This window comes from Onychomys torridus, chromosome 7 (assembly GCF_903995425.1).
Source record: "Onychomys torridus chromosome 7, mOncTor1.1, whole genome shotgun sequence".
NCBI lineage: Eukaryota > Metazoa > Chordata > Mammalia > Rodentia > Cricetidae > Onychomys > Onychomys torridus.
In genome coordinates, this window is record NC_050449.1 from 3707061 (window position 1) to 3731142 (window position 24082).

A 24082-nucleotide genomic window follows, 5' to 3' on the forward strand; every position below is an offset into this window, starting at 1 on the left:
CCAGCACTTCAACAGCTGAGCCATCTCTCAGCACCCCAGGGAGAAGGTTTAGCTGTAAAATTTTCTTTTTATAAGGCTTTAATGGATTATGGTGCTTCAAAGCAGCAACTACTAATCAGTCACAGCTAGCAGGGTACCTGGTGTCTCACAGTGTGTGAATATAGCTTTTGGGTATCAAACAGATAGATTAAAGAAAAATAAAACCACAATACTCACACATGCCACAGTGAAATTGAAGAGTAGAGGTAGAATATTCAAGAGGAACAAAAATCCAGTCACCCATGGAGGACTGACAATCAGACTAGCAAGCTCCAATACAAAAAACAACACTCTTTTTCCAGTTGAGCTTCATTTGTAAACAGACCTTCATCAGAGTCCTCCTCCTCCTTTTCTTTCTCTTCACTTCATTTATTGTCTTGCTGTTTCACTTTAACAAACACAGCACCATGTTTAACCTGCCTTTCTGATTCTGGTTCACATTAGGGTGCTGCATTTCACAAGTGCTCTCTCGCACATTCCAAAACCAGAAGTGTGCATTCCAGCTGGGAAGGTATTGATCTGATTCTTCCTTAATAACAAAAAATAATTCCTTTGTTCATTAAAACAAAAATGAGGGAATGTCTCCAAAGATGAAACCAGAACTACAGCATTCCATCAGAATCCACCTCCATGTAACCCAAGACAACAGTTACTTTGTCCATGGTTAGATTTCATACAAATCAAATTTCAAACACAGTCACTGACAAAAAAAATTTGTTAGTTTGTTTGTTTGTTTGAAGGAGCCTGGATACAGCCCAGGGCCTTGCCGTGCTGGACGACCTCTTCACATTGAGCTCCAGCACCAGTGTTAGCCATTTTAGAGGCATTTGCTTTCACTTACAAATGTTAAAGAGATCTAGTTATTAAAGCTTATGACTCGAAGAAGGTACAGTTAAGTATTAACTAAAGAATACGACCCCATTTCTTTTTAAATTCACTTTCAACCAATCTGAAAATAATTTAAATGTAAAAGTCCAAATATAAAATTTATTTAAAAAATTGTACAATACAATTTAGTTTTGAAGGGGAAAGGTAATAAATTTTGCTGTACAGTGAAATAAATCTATTTGGCTTTGCCAATTCAGTTCCCTTGGACAATGAGTTAGCATTTTCCCCCCTGAATTTATAGTGAATTTGTCTTTGTATTTTCCTGACTCTGTATTTACTCTGGTTTGTGGCTCCCTAACTTGGTAAGGCAAATAGGTGTGAGAATTACAGTTCCTCGGTTCTGTAGCAGAACTCAGGAAACTCTCAAGGCCTCTTCTAATCTCACCGAACTGAAAGTGCTGACAGCAGCATCTCAGTCATCATCACAGGAAGTCACTTCTGCCCACAGGAGGGTCCACACTAATGCAGGCAGCACAGAGCTGTCTGCACAGAGAGGACATGCTGCTGCCCACACTGACCATGACTGTGATTCTGGCCTCTAGTCCCTTCCCTAACTGGCTGTGTGGAGATATGGGGTGACTGTGTCATGGAAAAGCACACCTAGTAGGGTAAGCCCCAAGAACACAATGGGAACTTTACAAACTGATTTGATGCCAGAACCATGATCCACAAAAGGGAACAGGAAATGAACTTTGAACATAAGATCTAAGAGCCAGAATCTAATGACACTCAGTCCAAGATTATTCACTATCTGACACTAGTAAATGTCAGACGAGATCAGCAGAAACACAGCAGGAGATCGAGATTGCCCATACGGCTTGTAAAGCAGATGTCGTCACTTCCCTCCCCATAAGAGGCCTTCAGGGAAGATAACTCAGTGCAGTGAAGTGTTTGCCGCATGAGGCATGAAGACCAGAGCTGGATTCCCAGACGGACACCACATACATGCTGGGTGGGCATGGCATCCTGGTTATTATCCCAGCATATGAGTGGTAGGCAAGGAATCCCAGAGACAAGCTAGCTACCTGGACTAGTCAAAGAGGACATCTTCAAGTTCTGCCTCAGGATGGACAGAAATGGAAGACTCCACCAAAAGTTAATGGCAGGCTCTCACATGCACATGTTAACAGACACACGTATGCATGCCTACAAACAAAAAAGTCCGTGTAAAAAGCCTTCAAATGACACTGCTTTTCTCACTGTCTCCTCTCCCATTCAGTTAGTAGAATCTTTGCTTTGCTTAACCCAATTCTTCAAAACTTATTAAGATCCCTGGAATCTAGTAAATTTTGACTGAAAAGCAAACATAATGAGGTAGATTATTTAGATACATGATTAACAGCATAGACATTATAAAAGATATCAATACATGATTTGCTAAAGGCTACAACTGAAAATTAGTGTAAATTTGGTTACAAAAAAGACTAAAGAAGACTAAGTTCAGTGTGAATTGACATGAAGCAGGGAGAAGTGTGAACATTGTGACTCTGTGTGAACCAGGAGGATAAAATAGGATGTGACTGTGTGACTGAGGGAGGAATGCACTCTGTGACTGTGACTGTGACTGTGACTGAGGGAGGGATGCACACTGTGACTGTGACTGTGACTGAGGGGGGGATGCACACTGTGACTGTGACTGTGACTGTGACTGTGACTGAGGGGGGGATGCACACTGTGACTGTGACTGTGACTGAGGGGGGGATGCACACTGTGACTGTGACTGTGACTGAGGGGGGATGCACACTGTGACTGTGACTGTGACTGTGACTGTGACTGAGGGGGGATGCACACTGTGACTGTGACTGTGACTGAGGGGGGGATGCACACTGTGACTGTGACTGTGACTGTGACTGTGACTGTGACTGAGGGGGGATGCACACTGTGACTGTGACTGTGACTGTGACTGTGACTGTGACTGTGACTGAGGGGGGATGCACACTGTGACTGTGACTGAGGGAAGGATGCACACTGTGACTGACTGTGTATTCCCAGTGTGACTGTCTGTGTGACTGAGGACCAGCAGGCCCTGTATTAGGACAGGAATGTCTAATGTGAATGTCTTTGTAAGTCAACCAGAACAACATAGCTCAAGGGCTGGAGAAAAGACATAGGGAAAAGATATATAAATTTCAATCCTTCCATGACTAACCTGGTTCAATTTCTTCCAGAGATTGAGGATGGGGGAAAGTTCATTAGACCAGATTTCTCTATCAAATTTGCAACCAGCTGTGACTGATCTTCCCAGGATCCTGAGCTTGGAGATAACCTGAGTGAGGAGAGCACATCACAGTGAGTTATTCCCTGCAGGGAGACAGTATGGTACACAGCCACACACAGTCTGTGACAACAGAAGAGTGTACATACGGATGTTCCTTGTATCACAATCATTTTGTTTGAACAATTGACTCATTCCAATAGTTAAAAGGACTAAAGACTGTAAAGTTCAGGCTAAACAATGGTTGTTGAGAAGCAGCTTCTTTATACAGGAAGTACATACTTCGCCATTAGTAATACCCTCTTGGACTCTCTTCTTGTTCATTTCAAACTCTACAATGCTTTTCATTTCAATTCATTTAAATCTTATCATTTCAAAATACTGACAGTGTATTTAAAAATGCAGCACGGAATAAATACATAGCAAGTGCCTCCTAGCTGCTCAAAGAGCTTGCATAGATTTTTAGTGCTTAGATTAATTTCTAGTTTCCATTTCAATATTCCCTCTACACACAAAGCCCCAAAGAAGTACATACAGATCGATTAATTAAAGTGAAGCTAAGTAAGCACTACTCCCCGCTGGGACCTTTGTTGCTGGAGCTTCATCACTGTTAGCATCTTTGTTGTTCTCATCAAAATCAATCACTTGCATTTTATTTTCTAAATGAAATCATGCCTGCCAGGTTCTATTTTAGGAACATTTATCTCCTTAAACATTTGCTAAAAACAATCTAGAACTGACCAACTGGACCATGGACATGGTGGTGGCTGGAAAATGACTGGGATAGTCAGCAATTAATTCCTGTAAAATTCCAACTAACCAGTAAAATCCTGTTACCACATGGCTTATCCAATATAAACAAAGCAAGCCTGAAAAACCCAGAACTTGTCTCACAGGGCAGCATTTAAACCTGAACACCTGCAGCAGGCTAACATGTTTTTGAGAGATATAAGCTGTCTGTGGCATATTTAGATTTCACACTTAGTTTCACTCTTACATTAATAAGCCTTGTAGTAAAATAAGGACTATACATCTTTCAGAATGAATATACTACTTAATTGCTAAACATCCACCATCACATTGTTGGATTCAATTCTTAGAGCTTTTGATTGATTTCCTAGTCTAAAAACACTGTGGAGATTCAGTGTTTTGACTTTCTTTGTTTTTCTGATGAATCATTTTCATTTGCTGTAGCTGATCTCTATACAGCACTTAATTTATCAGCATCAATTCACAACAAAATGTCCCTAGTTGGTAGTCAGGACGTGTTCTAACAGCAGTAACACTTGCTATCACTTATTTGTGTTTTAAATTTATTAAACACCACAGAAAACACGAAAGCAAAGAGAAAAACAGAAGGAATCAGTACAAATATATTTTTAAACCATTTAACTAACAGTAATGTTTTCTGTTCTAAAAGGATGGCATGACACACATATAATGTGATGATGATTCTTTTACAAGCAGAGAATAATAAACGAGGATGTTCCAATACACAGACATTCCTGTTAAGGAGCACATGGCTGGCTATGCTAGTTCTACAAATCCTAAAACACCTATTGTTTGCTTCTAAAGTTCAGATATAATATCTAGTAAACATGTTTCAATCTAGTTAAAGTATTTACTTCAATGGTTTCCTTGAGGTGATGTCAAAGCGCATTCATCTTTCTATATATACAAAAAATTAAAGTATATGCCAACATGTTATACACAAAAATACCTTGGAGTCCATTGTTGGGATGTTAGTAAATACAGAATCAGGGGGTAAATTGTTACTATGTCCATGTCTCTTAACACGCTAAGCACATGCAAGCCCAGATCACTGTGGGCATGCCAAGCACATGCAAGCCCAGATCACTGTGGGCACTGATGAGTTCTGACTATTTCTGAGATGAGAGTTCATCCAATACCCAAGTGAAACAAACTGCTATACTAGGAACTCATAGGGTCATTTTTCAAGTCAATGTGGTATTAAAAGCCAGAAAATAAGTCAAGATGTACAGCTTATGATTTTAACACAAACATATGTAAAAAGAGAACCTCTTTTCAAGAGATGTTTAAATTCATACTAAGGCTAGTGAATAAGCCCGTTTCCAAGCCCTGAAATATATTATCTAAATAACAGGGTGACTACTCATATATACATCATGTATGCAAATATTCTGGACTTCATTCTGGTTAATGCTAAGTAACTAGGACCAGATGTAAGTCATTCAACTATACAAATGCTTCCTGGGCCATGAAGAGATGTCATTATTAGTGGCCTTCCCAGGCATCCTGCTCAGAGCAAGATCATATCTTTGTAATTAATGAGTGTACTAATGAGATGGGTTCTATACATTTACTATCTTGGGTGCATATCCCCTGTGATTGGCTAATCTTGGTTGTCAACTCAACTACATCTGGAATCAACTAAAACCCAAGTAGATGGGTACGCCTGCAAGGGGTTTTCTTGATTGGATTATTTGAGGTGCGAAGACTCACCTTCAATCTGAGACACACCTTCTAGTGGCTGCCAGTGGCCATGTCAGGTGGGCAGCAAGTGATGAGTGAGGTTCAGGGTTTCAGCCTACCAGGAGGAAACCCCCTCATGGATAACTCTTGGGTAGGCAAGGCTCCTGAGACCACAGACCCCAGAATATCTTTTGCTTCTGCTGTGCCTCTGCATGCTTACTACTACAATCTTTTCTCTGGTATCTGACATGGTGTACGTTGGATGTGGGGAATCCCTTACTGCTTGTATTGTAGTGTGTTTATCTCATGAAAACATCCTGATCTACTGGGCATTTTTATCTGTGGATTATTAGAAAGATGATTCCTCCTTAAACTGTATTGTCTAATTGATACAAAGTTGATGAAGTTGATGATAAATAAAAATAAATGCTTAGGATATGTTTCATAGCTAAGGTGTTTAAGTTTCATGAGGCCTGTAAGTCACACTTAGGAGCTATGTTAGGTCACAGCTCAGATTTATCATTTAGGAAAACATTTGAGTCCAGGAGCCAGGCTGGCTCAAATTCCTTTAATATTAATGCTGAGATTGCAGTCACAGGTTTCTTGTGCACCATTAGGTGGTACTAAGCTTAAAAACATCTTTAGATTAGAGAAGATGCCTTACTAATGGTTTTTAAGATAAATTTTCACAGAAAAAACAACCTTTAAGTTCACATGGACATACTAAGTTGTCTGGCTAGGTCATAAATACAAAATAGCCCAATTATTGCTAGGTGTCAAATGATTAATTCCTTGCACCCATTCCTGAGCTCAATTTGTGAAAATAAATTGATTAGTCAGTACTACAAAAAATAATTTGACTCTCTAGCCCTGAAAGTAGGGCTACAGATTTCTTTTGATAGTCAGGAGTCACGCACAGAGCAGAAAGTACATTTTGAGATTTAAAGTATCTTGGAAGTGTAGACTTGAGCTGATGCTAAAAGATATACAGTATCTTAGAAATGTTGACTTGAGCCTTATTAGAGAATTTATGGGGTCTCCTTGCCTGGAGACTTAGCACTCTCTAGATACCTTCTAAATGCAGGGAATTAGTTCAAAATGTTCACATAGTTGTGGGTTCTATAATCCTTCACTTAATAATAGAATGTAGCCTTTTTGTGACTCCTACATTGCCTGGAAGAGTTTGTTGGGATATATACACTGTAAAAAGACATGAGAGGACAGAGCAACAAAATTCAGTACTTAAAAGGAAGAAACTCCAGATATGCATAAGAACACTGATGAATTTTATAACTGTTCTTAGGAAAGCTTTACATGTTTTTAAAATTAAAAATTAGCTTCACCATCAAACTTTCCAAAGCTATAGGCAGCCATCACTCATACCCAACAGCTGTCAATGTCCTTCCTGTACTTGCCTCATCCATCTGCTACACTCTCTACCCTCAGGGCATAAGCACAATGCCACTATCCCTCCTAACAAATGTACAAATTAATTATTTTGATATAATACCCACTACATATTCAATATCGTTATTAATGGTTGTTTTAAAAACTTTTAGACTGGATTGTTGGAGCATGTTACATGGTTATGTGGTTCTCTTAGCATGCGTTTTTAATGTCATCAGTCCCCCCCCCTCCAAGTATTCACCTGGTCATTGAACCCTTCAGCTATCTGGCAAAATGTCCTGAGTCTGGACCCTATTCTGTCATTGAATTTGTTTATTTACCCCATATTTACAATTATTGGTTAGTTAGTTCTAATGTGTGATAAAATTCTGGTTCACTTGTACTTTTGAACAAATTCTTTTGGGAAGTACACTTATGCTAGAGGGAAAAAAGTCCTAGCACATGTGGCATGTGTCTGTGCATGTGTATGTGTGTGTATGTGTATATGTGTGTACATGTGTGTATACAAATGAGAGATAAAACACTGTATCATATAATACAACCCTTTTAGAAAGGTATAAAAATATTAAAATGTTTTAAATAGAGACAGCTTGATGAGTCCTTCAGCACAGAGGCAGAGGGATAGAAGAGACTCACATGAACTCATGCAAGATACCACAACATCTTTTTCTTGGTCATTGATTCAATGGGTTTCATTATGTTGTGATGCTTTTCACGTTTGATTATATGTAATTAAATATTTGAGAAACTGCTGGGTCCCATTTAAGGGTATTCTCATTATATTAGCAGATTACATAGCAGAAAACCTATTCTATAAAATGGCAAATGCTGAAAGGAAAATAGCCGCTAAGCAATTGTGACGGCTAATCAGGCTACCCTTCAGACAAGAGGGAAAAATGGGGAACACAGGATGGTTCAGCAGGTATACAGCTTGCCATGCAAGCCAGGTGACCTGGGTTTGATGTCCCCAAACTATATAAAGGTGGAAGGAGACAACAAAGCCCACAAAGTTGTCCTCTTCCTGTCTTCCTTACACATGCTATGACATGTACATTTCCCTTAACCCCTTCGCATACATGCATGCACACATGCATGCATGAATGCAGGAAAGTACACACACATTATTAATTTAAAAAATGAATGAAAGATAAAGAATGACTTTCAAAGTGGTCAAAGACTGAAGTGATTCATGACCATCAGAGCAGACTTAGAATACATGCTTAAGCTTAGCACCATAAACAAAATCAACAAGAATAAGAAAAAATGCTAAGAGATCCTACAGGAGAAGTGGAAGAGCATGACCCCACTGTCATGACAGCATGAAGCAGGACAAATCCCACCAGAAGAACACAAACACAAGTGGCAGATAAAGAGCCGCACATAAAGCAGTATGCCATTAAGCTAACAGGTGAACAAGAGCAGAGGAAAAGGGTGCACAGTACACAAAACTAGAAAAAAAAATGTAAGTACCTAGTTTTATAGCATTATATATAAATAACTTCTCCAATTAAGATCAGAATGGATTTTTCAAAATATTAACAAACAAGCAAAAATATAAACATGACTGAAGAATAGGTGGCTTCCCACAAGAAACCCTCTTTACCTTTGGATGCCCAGAAATTCAGGGTGAAAGTGTGGCATATGGTACTCCAAGGCCACAGAAATAAAGAGAACTATTCTCATGGCCGACAAAATGGACTGTAACACAAAAACTGTAACAAAAGCTAAAAAGGTCAATATACAGTGACCAATTGATCAAAAAAAGATACAAATATTATAAACATATGCAGCTAATTTCAAAGCAATAAATTTTATAGGTCACACAGTACTACACTTACAGAAGGAGATTCCACCAAAACAACAACAAAAACAAACAAACAAACAAACAAAACTAGTAAATATCCATGAATACAAATTCCTATGTGTTGCTTAAGATAATTAGGTCAGCTAAAAATCATGGCTGGAAATAAGGAGGATGCAGACACATAAGACAGAGATCTGAGGAAGAGACACAGTCTGTGAATGAAGGGACACTGAATAAGAAAACGAAAAGGTCATTTTGTGCCAAGAAGACAAACTTCCAAATGGAAATGTCTTAGAAGCCCAACATTCTCTCGGGATCAAATTGGTGCTGCCAGGAGCAATTGTGTCTCATGTCAACAGAATTCTAAGTTATTTAAATGCCATATTCTCTAGGTCCATGAAGTGTTTGAAGATTACCTTTCCATCCAACCTATGTATCTATAAATCTGGATAACCTAACTAACATAACTATAGAGATGACAAGCATAGGTGACTATGACTATAAATCTATAAGTCTTATCTACCTAAATAACCTAAGGACTAAGGCTTCATGTAAACAAGGTAAACAGTCGGTAAGCCAATGTACAGTAAAAGGACAATGACTTTAAAATTGTGACAATACACAAAAATATCTTTAACAGAGGAAGGAATGTATAGTGCAATATGCAATATAACAATAATCCTAAATATATATCAGTATACAGAATATCTTAAATAGAAGTAGAACATACAGTGTATACATACAGTATGACAGATATAAATTTACATTTGTATCAGTATACAAATATTTCAAATAAGAGTAAAAATATGTGTATATTATAACAAATATAGTTCTGTATTTGTATCAATATACAAATTATCTTAAACAGGAATATAAAAATAGTCTATATTTGTATCAACAAATAATTCATAACAGTGAAAATTATCTAAGGCTGCTATTTTACTATATTTGTTTACTAGTATATACAATAATCTACCATAATATCTTATACCTATCCATTCCATTTCTTTTTTTCCCTTTTTTTATTTATTATATTTATGTTTTAATTTTACACATCAGCCATGGGTTCCCCTGTCTTCCCCCCTCCTGCCCCCACCCCCACCTTCCCTCTAGCTGCCCTTGCCTCAACTACTGACAATATAAATGCTGTCCTTTCTGGACAAGTGGAACACAAGAAAAGTGACCACTGTACTCTGCCAAGACAGGGTAAGATGGTCTTTTAGAATTCCTGCTTCTGAAAATGGTCTGTCAGATACTCTAGGCCTGTAGCCAATTTGAATGCACCAACGATGCTGAGAAACATTAGGTGACTGTCCAGGCTGCCAGCTGTCTCTATCTACTCTTGCAAGACTCCTGAAAGTTGCTTGTGTCCTTCTCCCATTTCTCTGGTATTATTATATTCCTTCTCAGGTCTTTGATGAGGTTGAAGACTAGCAGTTATAGTTACAAATTAGTATATTTACATATATAATATCTTAGATAGAATATATTAAGTATTAGACTCAGGTTCTTTAGGGTAGGACACCTTTTGGAATGATCTTTGTAACATGCCACCTACCCATGCTCTAGACTTCCCTGGATTTTAGTATGTGTTTCTTGCTTGATATTGTTTGCATTGATTGTAGTTCCATCTTGTCTAGGTCATTATCCCTCATTACTCTTGGACAATATTTGATAACCATTTCTTTGTATAGTCTTGTATTAGGTTAGAACCTTCCTATTTAGACAAAAGGGGGAGATGTAGTGGGTAGCCATTCCAGCATTGGCCTGGAAGTTCCAACCCCCATTCAGGCTTTGGTAATGGTCACGCCCACAAGGCGGGGCTGAGAGAGAACACTGAAGACCCAGGACCCAAAGGAGAGGGATCTTTTGGTGCCCAGACCCTGGACGCTGGAGATAGACTGAGCAGAGTTCTCCAGAGAACACTGCCGGACTGCGCCATACCTTTGCCAGACCCTGCAACCTAACTATCCCTTCACTTCTAAGTTACCCCACAAAATAAACCTCCCTTTTAACTAAAAAAAAAAAAAAAAAGAAAAGAAAAGAAAAGAAAAAAAGAAAACAAAAAGGAACTGGAGACTGTCTTCCCTGGCTGAGATGGAAAACTCTCACCTGCTATGAGGAACAATATCTTTATAAACCTATGCTCAAATTGTTTCACACTGATGGGAGAAGGCGCACTGGAAGTACAAAACAGACAAGAAATTTAATGACAAAGTAAGAGAAACAACAATGAAAAGACGTTGGATAATCAACAATATAACCATGCAGACTTAAATAGGGAAATACCTTCTAATTAGAATGCCTGCAAGTAAGGAATGTAAATGCCTAAGGGCTGTTGAGGCTACAGACTATGCAGGAGCCCCTGGAATGGCTCAGTACGCACCCCGCACCTTCAGTGCTGCATGTTCCTAAGAACACGTACGCCTGAGGGCCAACTATGAGAAATGGTGTAGAGGAGCAACTCAAGATTAATGTTTTATATATTACATGGCAAGTGAGACAGCTGGGAGGCTAAGAGAGCATCACTCTTGCAGAGAACCCAGGTTTGGTTCCCAGCACTCATGTCAGGCAGCTCACAACCACCTATAACTCCAGTTCCATGGCGTCTGACACCCTGCTCTGTCCTCCACAGGCACTGCCTTGAACTCATCCACAAACCAGCTCTCAGACACACACACATATAGAATTTTTAAAATGCAGGGCTCCGCCCCTATCTGAAGAGAAACAGGGGAGCAGGAGTGGATGGGGGCCAGGAGGAACTGGGAGGAGAGGCAGGAGTGGAAACTTTGGTTGGCATGCAAAAAACAACAAAAAACCCAAATAAACAAAAAAAGAAAAGAAAGGGGGGGGGGAGGGAGGGAGGGAGGGAGGGTAGGTGGAAAGAAGAGGTATAAGGCCTAGAGAGACAGCTTAGCAGTTAAGAGTACGTGCTCTTCCAGAGCACCTAGCTGGACCCTCAGCCCCCAAATCATGGATCACAACCATCTGCAACTCCAGCCCAGGGAATCCAATGTGCTCTCTGGCCTCTGTGGGTACAAGGCATGCACATGTGCACAGACATACATCCATACACATAATCTTAAAAGCAAAAATGAAACACTAGAAAAATTTCTAGAGGAACAGATTAGAAAGCCCAGGTCTTGGGCATCTTACAATAGCCGATCTCTGTTTCCTCATTTGTTAAAGGGGAAAAGTAACAGTTCTTATTTGAAAGGATCCACAAACAGTAAATAAACTCCTGCACACAGCACGGACAACTGCCTCAGACAAAGAGGGACTGTTCAAATCACCAAGCGGCAACAACATAGGACCTAGAGATAAGCTGTTCCTGTGTACTGTGCTTCAGAGCAAGAATGGCTTACTGAGAAGCAGGTGTTCCACGAGGGGCCTCAGTGTCACTCACTAGCTGACTGATGGGCCCCAGCTGAAGAATGGGCATTAGGAGGTGGGGCCTGGCTGAAGAGAGGCTCAAACGGGGGTGTGAGGCTCAAGAGCAGGTTTTGTCCCATTTCTGTTCCCCTTCCTCTCCACCCCGCTTCCCCCTGGCTCCCATGGTGTCAGCATCCGTCTTCCACAGACTGTCTCGGCCAAAGGCCTAAAAGCAATGGCCTGAAACCTGTGAAGACGTTTGCTTTCTATGTTGTCCTCAGGCATCTGTCACAGTGATGGAAAGCTAGCAATTAGTAACACTTTTTATCTCCATGATTCCAAAAAACCAAACATATAACATCCAGTAATGAATTCATATCAAACATTTATCTTCTATAAGACAATACAGAAAGGAAGAATATGTGTGTATCCTACATGTTAGAACAGTATTAAATTTGCTGACAAGTTTACTCACACAAGTTATATTTAAAGTAATCATAATAAAATCTTTCACAAGAATAAATCAAACATTTTAATGAAACTGAAAGTATTCAGTGTTATTTATGAAATATACTAGGATAAAATCATTTGGCACTTTAAGTTTTAAAACTTAAGGGAAAAATGGAGTGCTTTGTGTTAAATGGGATAAAAGTTGAACTAAAAGCTTGTAACATTCAAGAGTGAAATTATGTTGTTTCCTCCAGGCTCAACAGCAAACGTTTTCCTAAGATACTGTTGTATCTCACCTGAGCACTGGTCATGCGCTGAGATGAGCGAGCGATGTTGGCAGGCAGACCGAAGAAGCTAGGTTTATCATCCTCTGGGAGCTTCTCAATGACAGCACGATAGTCCTACAGGTAAAGAAGAAAGAGCTAATCACCAGAGATGGATTTACAACCACAGAAATCACAAAACAGTGGACAGTGGACAAATTCCTAAACCGGTACTCACATCTCACATTTGCTAGATAAATACTTCTGTCAGTGTTTCCCTGGTCATCTATAGGAAGTATTATCACTAATACTCCTCTGTGAATTAACTGCGCAATGTTGTATCTTCTAGTTCCAACTCCTTACATAAAGACAGTCTCTGAGTGGGTTCAAACCAACATATATAAGTTGGTCTGCCTATCATGTTTAAGATGCTGGGCTAGATGTGTTTAAGGAGTCTTAATTTCTTACAGCACACCAAAGACCCACCTGCAGAGTTCAGCTCTTACATACCTGAACAATCACTGGTTGTTTTATTTTAAAGAGTAAAATCTTAGAGAAACCCTGTAACCTATAACACAACCTGGTATTCACTTCTGTCATCAGGCACTTCCACCTACACCCCTGTCTTCTGTTACTGCTGGAGTGTGTGGACACATATTGATAATCCCAGCATTCCAAGCTAAGGATCACTCTGAGGACTGCACACACTTCCTTGGAACCAGCCTAACACTTATTTATCCCTAATCTTAGATGAAAACTCAAGGGCAGACCAAGAAGAAACTCATTCACTTTGGTCCAAAGCTGGAGTCATTCTCCTATAGGTAAGCTATGCTAAGGTACCATATGCATGCATGCAGACATACACAACCACACAGATCTGATGAGCAAGGGTGGATTTCTTTTCATTCTGTCTCATGCTTGGAAGCTGCCCCTGAAAAAGCCTAGGACTATGATGCTCTCTGGTACTCTGTCCCTGAGCTCAGTGACTGTCAATGCCCTCCCAGTGTCAGTTATAGTATACAGAGCAAATGTGTGCACAGCCACATGGGCATATTATCATTCCTCTGAGGAACGAGGCATCTAATGTAATAAGATAGAAAGCCGAACAAAGACCATTATGAATCTTATGAAATTAAATCCTGTTTAGAAAGTTAAACACTTGATTCTTTCCAAACTATGTTTTAGACTGGTTGGTGGTATTTGTCTTCTGAGACTGACTTGCTAACCAGCAGTGTGGCAGTCACAAATCCCAAGAGCAGATCCCCACACAAGGGACTGTCTACCAGATGCCATCATTTACACAAAGATTAGGAGATTGGAAATCAGTACAAAGCCTCTTCTGTAAAACAAGTAACAACTAGAAAGAAGCAGGATCAGGACATCTGGCTGGTTGAGGATATTACAAGCTGCTCACACTCATGTGTCCAACATATAAAAGTCATTGCTGTACACACCTATCATATGCACATTTCTGCCTGAATTTTATCATTCAAAATAAATTTCAAGCAATACAAACCGATGGCTTGTTGGGGGATATCACCTGAAAATACACATATTTGCTCATCTGCTCTGTGGTTCTAGTACCAGAAAGTAAGTATCACGCTGTATCCCTTTTATATAGTACTTGGAACAGTACTGTCACTGAACAGATATGGCTGAGTAAATTGAGTGGCTAAGTAAATAAAGGGCACACAACTCAAGTGGAATCATAACTAACAACAGGAAATATACTCAATAAGTAACAACTTTAACAGTGCTTTTTACGTTTTTGGTTGTTTTTCTCAAAACAAGAATATTTTTGGGAAATTATTTGGGGGAGGAAAAATATCACAAAAATGAGAGTAATATATAAATCAAACACATATGCTTATCTTTGTAATTAATGAAGAAATGTCATAGTACCATCTGTAGTAAAAGTAATGTGGCATTTATACAAACACAGGCTTATGGAAAAGTAGCCAGAGATGGATCCTACAGGCTGTATTTAAACACATGCCACAGAAAAAGCAAGTGCCATCCAGAAGCTTACATGTCAGGCTTGAGGCAAAAGCTCCAAGTTGCTAAAATAAACACACATGTAAGCAGAGGAGGCTAGCTAGCCACCGGTAAATTAAGAGCCTTTATTACTGTTTAGATCTGTTCCACTCATCTTTGTCTGTCACAATCTGAAGCTAGGCAGGCTTTAAAGTAAAATTTATTTTGTATTCCTCAGCATTTCAGAAGTGGTGCATCTCCCACTACAGCTCTTCACAGACGCTCAAAATCGCGTGAGTCTCTACACGTTCTTACAGTCACAATGGTCAATCAATTAAACACCTAAGTTTTTACTGACGCAAGTTCCAAGAATCGGATTGTGTATTGCTAAACCAAACAATCTGTGCTGCAATTATTTGTACACTTGGAGAACCAGTGACATATTCATCATGCATGTGCAGGTACAGGAGATGCATAGGAAATTATTATTTCTACCTACCAAAATGCTGCAGGAGTTAGGGAGGGATACGGAATATGGAAAAATGCTTTTCTTGTTCCTTTGGTTTAGTTCATCAGTTATTGAAGAATTAAAAAACTGCTTCAAGTATGACTGGAGAACCCTAAGGTCAAAACAGTTATCTACACGTCCTCCATAGATAGCATTTTCAAGTAAGCCATGAACAAATTCCCACTGGACATCTTTGGTACCTATGAGAAAAACAGGTACTGTTATTAAGTTTACTTTTAAAAATATTTTTTTATTCTTCAGAATTTCATACAGCTATATAATGAAATATGATCATATTTCCCTCATTTTCTCCCTTCAGCTCTCCCCGACATTTCCCCTTCCCAATTTATTACTTGTTTCCCCTTTGGTAACCCACTCAGTCCCGTTAGGGACATTTACTGGAACATGGGAATCATACAAGTGGCCACATCCTCTAAGAATGGTTTTCCCTTCCTAAGCAACTGCCAATGACTCCCCACTAAGGCATGAGGCCTTGTAGATGATTTCCTCAGTCAATGTGGAATTCTTTTTGGTTTTCCGTGGAGGCAGAAAAAGCTCTGTGGGTTCACAAGAACAGGAACCATGTCAGGTCCAGAAGACAGCATTTCACAGTGTCCTCCCCATCCTCTGGTTCTTACCTTCTTTTTAATTTCACTTTAAAAATGTGTGTGTGTGTGTGTGTGTGTGTGTGTGTGTGTGTGTGTATAATTTTGATCATTAAGATATAGCAATATATTTAATACAACTTAATAATTTCCTTAGTCATTAACTATTTAGTGAAGATTTTCTTTCTAATGATTTTACACTTACCAACTCAATCAGGTTATGAATATGACAGTTGAGATTTAGGAGTCTAGGTCACCATAATGAGGAAATCACAGGACCCTACAGATCTAGTGTGTAAACAGCACATTCTGAATACAAGGCCATCCTGTTTTCTAACCACATAGTAATGCCTAATTAATTTGGAAACTTCTTGGAAAAACTTGTTCCAAATGTAACTTTATCCCGAATGGCTGTCCAGTGCACATTATCAAGGAAATATGTAAACACAGAGCATACTATCACCTTGCTTGGTAATACAAGCAGCTCACAAGATAATCTGATTAAACAGGGTATGGGTCTTCACACAATAGTCTTCTGTGGTGATATATTGTGTGCCCTAATAAACTTGCCTGAAGATCAGAGGACAGAGCCAACCACTAGATTAGACATAGAGCCAGGCGGTGGTGGTACACACCTTTAATCCCAGCACTTGAGACCTCATGCCTTTGCTTGGGAAGCACACATGCCTTATATCCCAGGAAGTGATGTCTGGGCAGAGAAAGGTATCTAAGGCGTGAGGAAACAGGAACCCCCTCTCTTTAGGCTGAGGATTTCATGGAGGTAAGAACTAGTGGCTGGCTGTTCTGCTTCTCTGATCTTTCAGCTTTCATCCTGACATCTGGCTCTGGGTTTTTTATTAAAAGACCATCTAAGATTCAAACAACAGTCTTCTACATGTTATAGTCTACAGTCAACTCTGTCTGCTATTCTAAGAGGAGAAATGGAGCATGGGGGCAGGGCATGCAGATGACTGACAGAGCACTCGGGCTTCATCTCCATTCCTCACAGCACAAAAATAAACACGCACACACAGGGAAGCTGTCCTCTACAACACTAGTGCATTCTGCAGCAGACACATATCACAATCATGTCACAACACTACTGCATTCTACAGCAGAGACATATCACAATCATATCACAACACCACTGCATTCTGCAGCAGACATATCACAATCATGTCACAACACTACTGCATTCTGCAGCAGAGATATATCACAATCATATCACAACGCCACTGCATTATGCAGCAGAGAAGTACTGCAATCACATCACAACAATACTGCCTTCTGTAGCAGAGACATATGCAATCATGTCAGCAGTAATAGTAAGACAAAGTAAGGAAGCCTCAGCACTCCAGTTAATATAATAAACATGTAACTATATTCAAATATCCAGTTAGCTTCATTGGCATTACTGGTTTGCTATTACTGTTCATTTAATATACTTATATTTTCTTATTTACTATTGCTATTTCACCACTATAAAATTCAGAAACATGCAAAGTAAAGGGACTGATAACAATGTTACTCTAAGCCTTGAGACATAAGTGATTTATGTTGCCTTCTGTATAATTAGGCTACCCCATGATAGAGGAATGAGAAATTGTCCCCAGCTGAAACCTTACTATCAACAGCAACTAAAAAGCAGAAGACTTCACCATGACCCAATTTTCCACCCTCCCTTCATACTCACTACTGATACAGTCATAATGGCAGGCATTGCTAAATATTTCACCAAGCATTGCAGAAACAAGAACACACGTTCAACATATAAAGTAGAAATGCCAGCATGTTAAACAGATTGAGGAAATTTTATATTTAAAAAAATCTTGTTTTTCTTTTAGACTTATTCTGCAAACAACATTTATTTCTCAAGAGAACTTAAATTATGAAAAGACAACCAACAATGTTAACCCAGTAAGTGTGTTTAAAGTTAGCTGCTCCGTGTGGTTTTCCCATCTAGGCACTCATCCTTATCCCTTTGCTAAAAACAAGTTACACAACAATTTCTATGCCCGTGACAGACACCATGGTAGATGTTAGCATTCAGGTAATAAACAAAGGATAGACATTCTCTCACACTGACAGCATCATGCATTCCAATGTAGTGAAAGATGGAAGCAAGGTAACACAATAAGCGCACAACTTATTCTGGGTCACTTCACAATCTACACATTTTCACCTTTACAACTATGTATATAAGCAGACGCGTATTAGGCAGCTCTGATTTATTAGAACAGTAAAACAACAAGGAAGGTAACAAAAAGATCCTGACCTATTGCCAAGGAAAAGCTTTTATAGAGAAGAAACTTCTAAGTTGAAATTCAAATGTCAGAAGGAAGACTTAATGACTGCACAGAGGAGCCTTTTGGGAAGAGAACCCAGGAAAGCCTGTCTGAAATGGTGCTGTGGGATAATGCTCTTGCACACTGTAAAGATTTGTCACTCTAAGTGGTTTAAAAAAATGCTGATTGGCCAGTAGCCAGGAAAGAAGTATAGGCAGGGTGACCAGACTAGGAGAATTCTGAGAAGAGGAAGGGTGGATTCAAGAGTCACCGGCCAGACACAGAGGAAGCAAGATGAGAATGTCATTTTGAGAAAAGGTACCAAGTCACGTGGTTAAACATACACAAAGAATTATAGGTTAATTTAAGTGTAAGAGGAAGTTAGTTAAGCCTAAGCAATGGCTGAGCATTTTTAAGTAATATTAAGCCTTGGAGTCAATTATCTAAGAAGCAGCTGCCGGGTTGTTTGGGAACAAGTAAGCGAAAGAGAAACTTCCACCTACAAAATGAGAAGTCTGGTGGTTAAGGAAGGAAGCCAAGGCTTACCTTTCAAGATGGATGGCTGCACAGTGTGGAGCATGCTCACGTGGCCGGAGGAAAAGGAGACCAGAAAAGAAGATGCGTGTGCGCGCGCATGCACGCGCGCACACACACACACACACACACACACACACACACACACACACACACACTGCTAAGGCTTGAATGAAGACAGACAGAACCATGATGTGACACAGAAACATAAGAAAAACCTGCCAAAGAACAGGATATCTGAGAAAAATAGGAGAGTTGGGAGAGATTGATAGGCTTGAAACAGAGTCCACATGGCAAGGCCATCCACTGGGATGGGGGACAGCAAGGCTGACAGGGACACGGGGGCAGGCTTTGTCAGCTATGGTTATAGCACTTAATTTATATTTTCATCAACCTAATCTGCTCTCTGATCCACTATGTGTCTAACCTCAGCAGTGCACATCAGAACAGGGATGAGATTGCTCCTGGTTTCAATAGCCCTATGGGATGAAGTTTCATTCCTGCACTACTTCAGGAGACTGACTTAGGGATTCCACCAGCACTCTACAAATACTTAGTTCTAGCCCTGCATTGCTGTGATCCAGAGTATTAATTCCTTAGAAAGAGATCTGAACAATTCAATTGAAGCTTGAAAATTTTGTAGGCCACACAATGGACACAAGCTCTTTCTAGATCTGTTTCCTGAAAACTACTGGTAAGTCAGAATTCTAATGCATTATATCAAAATCAATGACCACAGTAGACAACCCAAGAACCTTCAGATAATAGAAGTATAGCAGTTGGGACATTAAAATATCCAATACAAAGCAAAACCCCAAATCTGTGATACGAATTAACCACTTATGTAAAAACATGAACAGCGTGCAAGTCCAGTCTTGGTTTTTTGTTTATTTAAGCTTACCATCAAAGAGCCTGTCAATGATGTTGTATCCAGCCCGAAGATCTGATAAAGAAAACTCATAAAACTTGGTCCAACCCTATTAAAGCAAATTTAAGACATAGTAAAATCAAGGACATGTATTTACACATCACCATCCTTAAAATTTTAAAGAAAACATTCACTATATACTAAAAAATAAAATCTTTAAAAATCAACGCATCATATGTTTAAAATAGTATTTTAAAAAATCTACTGACCTCAGAAGCATGAAAATGACTTTGTAATTCCACTCTAGTTTTTATCACAATGTACACAGTAGTGGAGTCGGAGCACAAATGTAGTACATTTCTTAATCTATATACCATGTGCACATTAATATGTTTCCTATACCTTTATGCTTCAGAACTATACATTTTGTCCACAAACACAACAGAAATACAGACAAATAAGTCTTAAAAGCATACATTATTTCTGTATGTTCATTTATATTATGCATGCAACAATTACCCAACAGCTATAATGTTTAAGAAAAAAACATTCCTAAAACATGATACTAAAGAACAATGTGAAATATACAAGTAATTTCTACGGGGTTTCCATTAACTATACTAATTACATAAATAAGTTCAAACTAAAAATTTTAAAACTTGGATAGTGTTAGTATTTAGGAATATATCAGTATTGATTAACCATTCAAATTATTTCTTAAATGTTCATTACAGATGAGATTCCAAGCACATAAGAATAAACTAAAAAAAAAAAAGCCAAAAACATAAATAAATAAAATAAAATTTAAAAAAACAACAACAAAAGATCAAAAAAATAAAAAAATTTTAAAAAAAGAATAAACTCAAACACATATCTGTTTCCATATAGCTTCCAGGCAAATGCAGAGACAACTCAAATACATGTAAGACATATCTATATAAGGTTTGATGGTAAGAAATACACTTGCTACATATATGAGAAAGATATAACCCAATCTAGGAGATAGGATAGTCAGACCGTGGGAAAAGAATATGATGGAGAGAGAAGTGAATATTTTGAAAACTTCAGGAAGAGATTAACAGTTTTGAAGTGGATTGTAATCGAAATGAAATACCAACGAATGGTATAGACCGACTTTAAAGTCTATAGGATACATGGAGTTCTGAAAGAACACCAGAATTATCCTTTCTTTGGTCAGAAACAAAACTCATAATACTTTCATCAAGCTCCCTACCAGCTCAAGGCTACACACATTGGAATTATGTTTTGAGGAAGACTATTTCTTGACAATGAATTGAGGAGAAGGGTGAACAGAGGATACACCAAGAACAATCCCTAGAATTCTAACTTGAGAAAGGTGTGAAGGCCTTTATCTAAGGCTATCCTGAAGGAAACAGGAATGGGGAGTTTAATTTTTGAAATTTGAGATATCTGTTAAAATATATACCACAGATGTGGTACCATTGCCACTGGGTATCTCCACTGGGTCACAGGCTGGCCTTCATACATCAAATCAATAGTACATGAAGCATATAACTATACATTATATAGTGTATGTAGAAGGCTAACAGAAAAACACTGAATTGGAAAACTAAATTATGACATATCCCTACCTTTATAGACTAAATTATAAAAGTATCATAATAAATGTAAAGCTTAAGTTCTACCAAAACATACTTATAATTACCTGTGGAATATAATTTCTTCTTTCTTGACAGGCAGCGTGAAACCATGCTAAACTAAAGAGAGCATGAGCCCGGTGTAGATTATCTTTTTTGCTAATTTGCTCAGGAGTCCAAGACTCATAAGTACGCATCAAATTCTTCTTCAAACCTGGAGGTGACTAAAAGAATAAAATATAAACAGACCTCCTATTGCTTAAAAGATTACAAACACAGGAAACCTGCTTCAACACATTTTCTTCTTAATGGAGGAAGATTTTCACCAAAAGCCTGATTTAATTTTCTGTTACTGCAAAGTATGCAAATATAGAATCAGTCTTCAATCTTGCATCATATACTTCATATTATTTCCTAATCCACTATATTTTCAAAATAAAATAAACCTATTTCACCAAATGTATTCAAAATAACAAAGTAAATTTCATATGATCATTTCTTGTTTACCAAACCAAATTTGCCATTTATACTACTAGTGTGATACTGAATGCTAACAAGAGAAAGGACAGGCACAAGATGAGTGCAAAATTCCCTTTAACAGTTTTTAAACCTTTAAGTCAACCTATTGTGATGACTGAGAAGTTACAGACTATCCCTTAAAAATACAGCAATTTCACCGATGAAGTGGAAGGTGGATCTGCCTGTAACTGAAGATTGGGGGAATGCATGGATAAGTAGATGTGGTTGTAGATCTCTAAAACAAAATAAAATAATCCAGTTAAGAAAGGGGAAAGAAAATGCCTTACATATTTCTCCAGAGAAGATGCACAAACATTCAACAATCATGAGAAGAGGATTAACACCATTAGTCACCATCAAGTGCAGATCAAAATCTGAAGGATGTATCACCTAACATTGATCAAGATGACCACCATGGGGTTATTTAAAAATAGATGTTGGCAAAGATGTGTCAAACTTGAGCATTATTAGTGGAAATATAATCACTATAGAAGCACTGTCTGAAATAGCACAAAGGCTCTTCCGAAAGTTAAAAATAGAATTATCAGATGATCCAAAAAATGGTTAAGATGGTAAATTTTGCATTGTGGAGTCTGTTTTTTTTCTTTATAACCAACAATGACAAAATGATATGAAATAAAATTTGGAAATAATATTAAAACCTTTTTCTATCATCTCATGCCATTTATGTAATTTATACCTTATAGCAGTATTAAAAAGAAGTTTTTACAGTTTTGAATAATAGATGCTTACATAACCTTAGAAGGCAATGTATAGATTATTTTTCTTCTGTAGCTAAGGATAAGACTTCTGAATCATCTTACCTCATATGTTATCTTCAAACTTGACTGGAGTAAAATGGGGGTAAAGTTGGGATGAACTTCTGCAGTGAGCCACAGACGGAAGGTATCTTTAGGTTGAAGAGTATTCAATTCCTTTTTACAAACCAATAAGTAAGAAGGTATGTCAACATACACACACACTCACACACACATGTATTTCCCTTTGTCATAGTTTGATGTTTCTTAATATTTGGAATATATTTCCTTTGAAGTTTTATCTTCTCTAATTAATAACAGATAAATCATGTGATAAATAGGAACATGGACTTGGAGGACATTACCCTGAGCTGACATCCAGTCTTTGCCCTTCACTTGCTATATGACCTTGAGAACTATAGCGTACAAAATCACCTCTAAGCAAGCAGTTACTAGAGGGATTGTGGCAACCAGGTCACAAAGTGCCTAGAGTGCAATAACCACAAAGCCAACCTTAGCGATAGGTACTAAGTTGAAGCCGCCATCTAGACTTGGGCCTCATGGTCTCATTGTTTCCATTCCCATTTTCACAGTTATGCATGTTAGCAATGCCTCACAATGTGAGTTTTAAAGGGCACCTGCCCTCCCCCTCCTAGCATAGGTTTAAGTCATTGACTCTGTGCATTCTTCCTTCCTGGTATGCACCTTTTGAAAACTGAATAACTTCTTGTCTGTTGCCATATAATCTAAGCACCATGTTTCGGTGGAATCCTCTTCAGTCCTCACTACCTCACTTCTAAGATTTTACCAGTGCCAATCGGTGTACACACTCACCATCCAGCAGTTATGGATTAGTGTGGTCTGTCTCCAGGTAGAAATGCTGCATGTAACCAGCCCCCCCACAAATCTTGGCTTCCCCTCCCATACTCAACAAGTATCTACTGCTTGAGTAAATGGGTTACAGAGAGACCCTGTCAGAGATAAAGCAAACAACAACAAAACCCTGATCGCTCCAAAAGATAGTGAAAACTAACAAAAAAAATTAATATAATCTTTGCCAAACTCTAACATTCATTATCAGTGTCATATAAAAAAAAAGGCAAAGAGGAAAAAAATAACAAAATCATGGCCATTATGCTTGCTGAAAAATTAAAATTGGTAAAATGTATTCACATCTCACATTTTTAAAATGTAAAATGTATATAGAATTTTGTACATCTACAAAAATTCAAGAGAAATGGTACATTTGTCATTCGGCTGTATTTACAGTATGCTTGTAAATTTTGAACTGAACCTCTTAAGAGGTAAGAAAAGGAATAAAAAATTGTTTCTCAACTCTTTGAATATCATCTACTCCATGTGTTTCAAAGAGCTCTAGTTAAGATAAGCTTTCAAGGCGTTAGCTACAATTACTAGGCTGATTCAGTGTCTCTCAATCAAATGTTTAGAACAGGAAGCAGGATTACTGGTCTGTATACTCTAAAATACAAGTGAGTTGTTACATATGAATCATATATTTT

At 38.4% G+C, this 24082-nt stretch overlaps 1 protein-coding gene across 2 annotated transcripts in view; it reads right to left on the reverse strand.

Moving 5' to 3' along the window:
• Dync2h1 (dynein cytoplasmic 2 heavy chain 1) overlaps positions 1–24082 on the reverse strand; it is a 229691-nt gene that overhangs the window by 40653 nt on the left and 164956 nt on the right. For both annotated transcript variants that reach the window (XM_036192145.1, XM_036192144.1), the window contains exons 79-84: positions 22629–22739; positions 21354–21509; positions 19700–19775; positions 15366–15574; positions 12926–13030; positions 3077–3193 (exon numbers count right to left, since the gene is read on the reverse strand). In XM_036192145.1, the coding sequence (XP_036048038.1) occupies positions 3077–3193; positions 12926–13030; positions 15366–15574; positions 19700–19775; positions 21354–21509; positions 22629–22739 (774 nt within the window). The remainder of the gene's footprint in view (positions 1–3076; positions 3194–12925; positions 13031–15365; positions 15575–19699; positions 19776–21353; positions 21510–22628; positions 22740–24082) is intronic.